This window comes from Populus euphratica, unplaced genomic scaffold (genome assembly GCF_000495115.2).
Source record: "Populus euphratica unplaced genomic scaffold, PopEup_1.0 scaffold23.1, whole genome shotgun sequence".
NCBI lineage: Eukaryota > Viridiplantae > Streptophyta > Magnoliopsida > Malpighiales > Salicaceae > Populus > Populus euphratica.
The window spans coordinates 246,742-254,691 of record NW_011499892.1 but is presented as its reverse complement, the minus strand read 5'-3'; the positions used below and the strand labels follow the sequence as shown (position 1 = coordinate 254,691).

The window sequence follows — 7,950 nt, the reverse complement described above, 5'->3', positions numbered from 1 at the left end:
GCTGACCATGCATGAAGATGATTTTTAGATCGTTGTAAACCATTTAATGATGGTTGCTGGACTGGAAGCGGAGACGAGGACACATGCCGTAGAAGCATACAGGATTTTTTTCTTCTTTTTCAACGGAATAATTACTCTTCTTTTTATTTTTTAAAAGTATTTTTATAAAAAAATTATTTTTTTACTTTAATTTTTTGTTTTAATAGTTTCATGACATTTTCATATACTATGTTAATATATATATATATATATATATATGTTATTTTGATATATTTCTAAGTAAAAATTATTTTAAAAAGTAATGATTACTTTACTTTTAAAAACTTTCTAAAAAAAATACATGAGTTATTAAATTATTAAATCAATAGTTTTTATTTAAAAAATTAATATTATTTTAATATATTTCTAAATAAAAATTATTTTAAAAAATAATCATTACTATACTTTTAAAAACTTTCTAAAAAAATACTTGAGTTATTAAATTATTAAATTAATAGTTTTTATTTAAAAAATTAATACTTTATTTTATTTTATTTTTTATAGTTAATAGTATTGGATTTAAATTATTAATTGAATTAAATCTTGATTTTCAAGATTATTCTATTCAACTAGCACAATTTTATTAATTATATCTACAAAATCACTTTAAAGAATGTTTGGTAAGATAAATTTTAGATGCTCCTTGTATATTGTTATCCTATGCTCAAGAAATATGATTATTTAAAGAAATAATATTAATATATTATTAATGTGTTTGGTTCATTAATGTAATTATATAAAACTCAAATAAAATTATTTTCTTAAATTTAAAATTTAAAATATCTTAATTTGATATTTTACTTTTTTTATATGATTAAAAGAATATAAATTAATTTTTTTCTCAAAATAAATAAAAAATTACAATTTTTAGAAAGAAAAGGATAGTTACTGATAAAATTATAAGAACTTCGCTTAATTGGCAATTGCTAAAATAAAAACCTAGTCTCGTTTGACATGTAAGCTATCCCGTGAAAATTCTTCACAGATAAATAATAAAAAAGGATCGGTGAAGTCCCAATATATATATATATATATATAAAAATTGAATTTATTTATTTATTAATCATTATTACAGATTTATGTTAGTAGGTCACCATGGTCGAACCACAATATGCTCTGTTGTCCTCCTATTATTTATTCATTTTCCACTGCTCAAAATTTAATAAATTGCCCTGCTGTTCCTGGCAACAAAAGGAGGATAATATCCCCACCCAGAAGACCAAAGTATTTGATAAGCTATTCCGGGGCCTAATCTGTGAGGAATCTCAGTAACTTGGCGTCAGAGCGGCAGGCTGTAGGGATGAATCCTACCTGGGAATATTTGGTTCCAGTAAATTTTGATGCGAAGGTGACATGATCTCCCATTTCACCAACATGAACAACTTCTCAAAGTGAAAAAGGTGCTTTCTAACTCGATATAGATGTATGCTGTAAAGCAATGCAGCAACTGTTACTGCTGAAAAGGACAATATGATCAACTCCCAGAAATCCTGAACAACAATGCAGGTTAAGTTAATATACATCAAAGTATGAAATCAGGAAGGAAGATAAGAATTCTGATTCAAATATCCAGGGAAACAGGAAAGTTTAATGCTTGAAAGATGTATGATCCAAGGATGATTACCCGAGGGTTGGAGATGATTATGCCCATAACATAACCCAACAAGTCCATAAAAGACTGAAGAGAATTCTGAACACCTCCCACAACCAGACGATTATGCTCGGGAACTTGATCCTGTGCCGGCGAAAATGAAAAGAGTTAATTAGCATGCCTTATTTAAGGCACGATAAACAGGCATGAAAAGAGTTGATCTAGGAAAACACTAACAGAATTCATTGTTCTTTTAGCATGATAGGTTTTCTCACCTGCATTTGTTGGATTACAGATAAGTCAAACATCCATAAGCCAAGCCTAGAGATAGCTACTCCAGCCATCAGCATGTATGCTGACAAAAGATGATTTTGGACCCATATTGAAGCAATGCACACTAGAAGGCAGGTCCACTGCTTGCAATGCACAGAATAAGGAGAAGGGACAGTGATTAGTGGACAGAATTACTTTCAGATGATCTTAATTACTAAGAAATGTACCTGAGACCAGATTGACCAGAGTCCTGTTCTGAGAGTTGAAATACGAGATTGTAAGATTGGGTACACAACCGTCGCGGCTATTCCAATCATAGCGCTTATTCCACGGGCTATTCCGATCACATATGCAGGTATACCTTCCCATTCCAAGGCAGCTGTCATCAAGGTGCCAAAGCTGGAAAAATGTAATCACTAGTCAGCTGTAACAGAAAGGAACTACCCAAATCATATGAGATAATGGACCAAACAGAAAAAAACTGTCTCAGGTCAGTATCTCATGGCAGTAGTCACAGTCTCTGATGCTGTTCAGTTATTAGTCATAAACACAAAATCATAAGCGGGGCATTACCTAAGCACTGTGAAATATAACAAGGCCAGAGCTGCACCAGGGAGCAGAACATCTTGCTGTAAATACACAAGCCAGGCACCGACAAAAGGAACCTTTGAAAAGCTCTGAGTTAATCTCCTTCTCCATCCCAAATCCACCGAAACCGAATTTTCGCCTCCTGGAGAAATCAAGCCCTCTCTTTCTGGAGAAATAGACGTGATCTCTTCCATATCACTTCGTGAAAGTCTTGAAATCCTCCTTTGGCTACTTTCAGCTAAAGCTGGAATGCCATTATGTACAGATGTGAAAAGCCAATATTCTAGCCACACTGCTATAGTGTTCCAGATTGCTAAAGTCATAGCAGAGGCTTTAACAGATACAAAGCTCATGATGAGGCCACTAATAACAGGAGCAAGAAGCTTGCAGGTTAAATCAATTCGTCTAATAATCGAATTAATCCTCGTTAGAACACCAGGTGGATGGCCTTCTGATATCACCACCACCCTGCATTTTGAAAATAACTATCATCACATAAGAAAATGTAAAACTCTCTCTCTTCAAAGTACAAACGTGATCCTCTAATTACCATTCTCTTTCTATTAAGATGGTGCCGGCAAGAGTGGAAAGCACCCCAACAGCTCCAGAGAGGTTGGTTAATATCACAAGTAAGATGAATGCTGTGAAATTTGTCGACTTCAAGTCTGGATAGAATAGTAATGCAATTACTGTGCATCCAGCTATTATAAACGAGAGATTCTGGGTCACCAACCAAATTCGGAGAACCTGCCAATAAATGTCCATTGAGCAAATGCACATGCTTGAAAGCCAGCCACATAAAAACATCCATCAAAGCTTATTCATCGTATTCTTGTTTCTCGAGATGAACACAACATAAATTCTTGTGGCCTTTCAGAAGATGGTGAAAGGCATTTGTGATTATATTGGTCAGAGGAGACTAGAGCTAATGCGAGAGAAATTAGATTTGATATGTCAGACCTGTTTGTTTCCGCGGCCATGCCGGATTTGATATGTCAGACCTGTTTGTTTCCGTGGCCATGCCGTCTTTTTTAAAAGTTTTTTTTTTTAAATAATTTTTTTATGTTTATATATTGTTTTGACATATTAACATTAAAAATAAATTTTAAAAATAAAAAAATATTATTTTAATAAATTTCCAAATAAAAAAAAACCACAATTTTAAACATTTTACAACTTTTCACTGAATTCGAGTAATGTTCTGTGCATTTCGAACTGAGTTGCAAAGCCCAACCGGAGGTCTCATTGGGCCATAAGCTCAACTGAACAAGTGGGAAAAACAAGGAAAAGAAAGAGAAGGAGGAGGGGAAAAAGTTCAGGAAGAAAGAGAAAGGGCACTGGCTGGGATTTGGCCCAACTAGCTGGAACAAAAAAAACCTTAATTGACCCAAGAAGCCTATCTCGAGCGTTGTGTGGAAAAGAGAGAGAAAACTAGTTAAAACCAAGGAGAAAGGAGTGAATAAAAAAAGAAAAGCAAAACACGACACAGTAGCTCCACCAAAGCTTCGATAGATGCACACTCGAGACCAGTAGATTCCTTTTGAGGAGATGAAGCTAAAGACACCAAGGAAAGCCATCATCGAGATTGCACAATGCCGCCTCAAGACAATGGCTTCATCCACGCACTAACGCATGTATTACATACATTTTTTCTTCTTCTTTTTTTCTTTTTTTTTTCTATTTCAGTTCTTGATTCTTTTAACAACTCTTTAATTTAGACCAACGAAGCTAAAGAAGGCCACACTCGGGGAGAGATAAGTGAAGGAAAAAAGAGAGAAACATATTGACACTCCAAATAATGTTTCAGCATGCTCATGTTGTTGTAACCATTTACTAGTATTCTTCGTTCTACACGGCACTCACTTGATTCTTCATTTTACAAGCTCTTGGTACGAATTGTTAGTATATTGTCTACTTGAAAGCCATGTCACACAAATTAATATCATGATGTTTATAAGAACAATTTGTCTTACAGGATATCTACGCGGTGAATGTAATTATTCTCCATTACTCTATGTGACTCCACTTTTCAAATGGCAATTTCACATGATCTACGATACATAGATATCTAAGTTCACTAGGTGACCAGCAATACAGAACCACACACAACAATCACAACGTATACTCTCCTACTCTCTCATTATTTTTTTTTATTATATGTTGTTTTTTCCTGCATGTTTGCTAACTTGAGCGTTGAAGGGTTCTCTATGGATCTAGAATAGTTGTTTTGTAGGAGCTCGTGAGTCATTGGCTTAGCCTAACTTCAATATATATATATATATATATATATCCAAGGCCTATTGCGCCAACAGTGAAAAAACCTAAGTTTAATTTGAAGTTTTAACAACTGAGTCACAAACTATCATGAACTTCGAAGAAAATTTGCAGTTTTAGTACCAAATGTCTATAAACGTGAACATTTTGTAATTAAGGGATCTTTTAAAAAAATTTCAATAATGTATTGCAAACAAAAAGAAAAGGGAATTTATACGCTTTCTAAAATTTCATCTTTTATTTTTTTCTTGTAGAATTGACTTTTGTGATTTCAATAAAGCATAGCTTCAAAGAAGCAATTCTTGAGCAAACCTTAATGTATGTCAACTTCTCCACCCATTGTCCAATGATGGGACCAAAAAATGCAGTAGAAGCAGATTCAATTGCACCATAAATAGCAGGAAGGATTAAGGAGTCTGGCCAAAGAGTGATCATGTATAAACCCACAGAGAATTCCCACATTCTGCAGATACAAATAAACAATTCAAAAATTGAAACCCCGTTATATCCTGAAAATTGGAAAAATGCAGAGAAGGGAGATGAAGAGAAAGTTATATCTCAATCCTGCTAAAGGGACTGCAATTTCTTTTCTCACGGTTTTTTCCTAGGCACAGGCTTGACTCAGTTAATTGTCTAATCTATCATCCAGTCTATGGGGAAAATGGCCTCTAAACAAGTCACTAGAACAGATTATTGAATCTTCAGGAAAAGAAAGAAGAAGAAGAAGGAAATTAGATATATAATAGAAACATAATTTGGTCATCTTTTCACTTCATGGAGGAAATATTGCTTGAAGAAATACCACAACTTTCACTGATGAGCAACAACTCTTCAACCCCAAAACCAATCTCAGAATATACAAAATAGAAAAAACTTCCAAATTTACACACAAAAAAACCAGCAACTAGAGAAAGAGATCTGTAATATAAACTGAGGAGGTAGAGAGAGAACCTGGCATCCCATCTTGCTAAGAAGTGGCCAATGTACAATTTTCTGATAAGAGATGTGGGCAAAGAAGAATCTTTGGAAGAAGATGGTTCTTGCTGTTGTTGATCAAGAAGTGATTCTCCCAACATCTTTTCTCTTTACGTTTACTTCAGCTTCTTCAAATCAAACTGCCTCCTAAGTTCTGAATCCCTTTAACCCTGACAGTGCTAAATAACCTAGTTGACCATCAAGGTGTGGATTAAGGTAATAAACTAATGATGGCTTGCATGATTCATGATATGATGACTAGTTCTAGACATTAAAAACTATTAGTCCAAATCTTACTCAATCTGAGTTGGAATTCGAAAGTATTGGTTTGGATGTCACAAATATGATAATATCAACGAGGGTGATGTGGTGAAAAATGGTTAGAGTTGCAGTTCCCAGCTACTAGACACTTGCACTAGGATATGGCTGACTTGCTGTTGAAAAATAATAATTTAGGTGACTGACCTGTGCAGGACCAATCATTCGTAGAACCAACCAAATGGGCCATCCTGTAAAGGATGAAATTATTATATTGCCGGGCCAATATTATTTTTTTTATAAATATAAAAAAATATTAAAAATATAAAAAATATTTTAAATTTTCAAATAAATATTTATATTATATTTAAATCACTTGAATTTGATAACCATATCACATCTAATAAACTTACATCTAATAATCTCTAATAATCTTGAAAGACCCATACTAGAATTCCTTTTTTTATTATCAAACTCATGTGTTTTGGTTCGTCATTAAATATGATTGTCAGTCCATGTCCAAGCCTCATAACAAATATAATTGTTAAATTTAAAAATCTTAGTTCTCGTATGACACCCAAATTCAAATAGTTTGAGTCTAATATTTGATATATCAAAGATATTTTGATTTGATAACTCTTGCTAAATTCAAATAAATAAATAAATAAAATAATAATGGTTCATTTAGTTGTTAAAAAAACATAAATAATTAATAATTTGAGGTAAATTAACTATGATATATATATATATATATATATGCGCACCACACTGTATAAAAGACGATATACCTGAAAAAAATTATTGTAAATTATAATAATAAAAAAATTATTATAATAATTCATGATCTAGAACTACGTGAAAACACTATTTAACTTTAATGATAATTTGACAATCATAGCGGAGAAACATGCCCTTTGGAGACAGACTTATTTCTTTTTTTATTATGATTTACTAATCTTTAATTAGACCAGAAGGGAGCTAATCTTAGATCTGATTAAAATTGTAGTTTTGCGTAGCAGTTGCTAATACAACAAAATAAGTAGGCGGTTGGCATCAGTATAAAAAAAGAAAGGGTCTTACTCTTTCTTCTTGGGAAAATACAAGGGCTTGTTAGTATTTTGTTAAAATTTATCATATGGAGGCTAGAAATAATAATAATATAAAGGGGTTGATTGGTCTTTGACTTTGGAAAAATACCTCTTTTAAATATTTAGCTGTGTGTCTTGCAGTTTGGTCACAAATGTGCTGAGAGATCCTTTCCTAAATTGTTATAAAACTAGATAGTGGGCAAGCGATTCATCACTGGTCCGGCTAAGCTTTGTTTCAATGTAAAAAAATATATTCTAATTTTAGATAACTTAGGTTAAATTAACTAAAATACAATCTAGGGTATGAAACTAAGAACTTGTATTAAAAAAAAGCTAAAATTTTATAAAATTTAAGGCTTAATAACATAATATCAAAAGTGAAAGCAAAAAAAATATATATAATGTTGAAGAAAAAAACTTGAGTCAACTCAGAATTACTCACAACCTCTCTTGGAATAACCAAATAGAAATAACAGTGAAAAAATAACAAAACTCAAGAGAAAATAATTTAATATAAAATGATGAAATTTAAACAAAAAAAGTCCTAAAATCAAGAAAAACAAATCTAAGTCAACTCAGGTTAATTCAACTAACCCGTCACTTATGACATGGGATCGGGATAAAAAAAAATATATACTTCTAAAAGAAGAATCCAACAAAAAACACCCGAGTTAAATAAAAAACAATGCGAAAGAAAATGAAAGTTGACCCACGTTAGCTTGATCAACCCACTCTTTAAAAAACAAATTAGAAAGAGAAGCAAAAAAATAATAAAGTTTAAGGACAAATAATTTTTAATACAAAATGATGAAATTAAAAAAAATAAAAAAATCACATTGCTTATCAATAATGTAACGTCAAAGT

The 7,950-nt window shown here is 32.2% G+C and overlaps 1 protein-coding gene across 2 annotated transcripts; it reads right to left on the bottom strand.

Annotated features, from left to right (window-relative positions):
* Positions 1-1,073: 1,073 nt before the first annotated feature.
* On the bottom strand, positions 1,074-6,198 carry LOC105131360 (solute carrier family 40 member 2-like). 2 transcript variants are annotated; one of them, XM_011034291.1, is made up of 9 exons: positions 6,038-6,198; positions 5,717-5,928; positions 5,078-5,228; positions 3,042-3,238; positions 2,477-2,959; positions 2,131-2,302; positions 1,906-2,043; positions 1,664-1,774; positions 1,074-1,529 (listed from the first exon to the last, which is right to left on the bottom strand). In XM_011034291.1, exons 2-9 carry the CDS (start codon positions 5,839-5,841, stop codon positions 1,347-1,349), a joined length of 1,560 nt encoding a protein of 519 aa, XP_011032593.1. In that variant the 5' UTR covers positions 5,842-5,928; positions 6,038-6,198; the 3' UTR covers positions 1,074-1,346. The 2 variants fall into 2 exon arrangements, with proteins under 2 accessions (XP_011032593.1, XP_011032592.1); XM_011034290.1 differs by having other exon boundaries at positions 5,717-6,198.
* Positions 6,199-7,950: the final 1,752 nt, after the last annotated feature.

Excerpts from the sequence above, each read along its gene's own strand:
- LOC105131360 (XM_011034290.1), bottom strand. The coding sequence starts at position 5,841 with ATGTTGGGAGAATCACTTCTTGATCAACAACAGCAAGAACCATCTTCT. Across the intron at positions 5,229-5,716 it reads TTAGCAAGATGGGATGCCAG|AATGTGGGAATTCTCTGTGG; the intron begins GTTCTCTCTCTA and ends TTGTATCTGCAG. Across the intron at positions 3,239-5,077 it reads AGAAGTTGACATACATTAAG|GTTCTCCGAATTTGGTTGGT; the intron begins GTTTGCTCAAGA and ends ATTTATTGGCAG.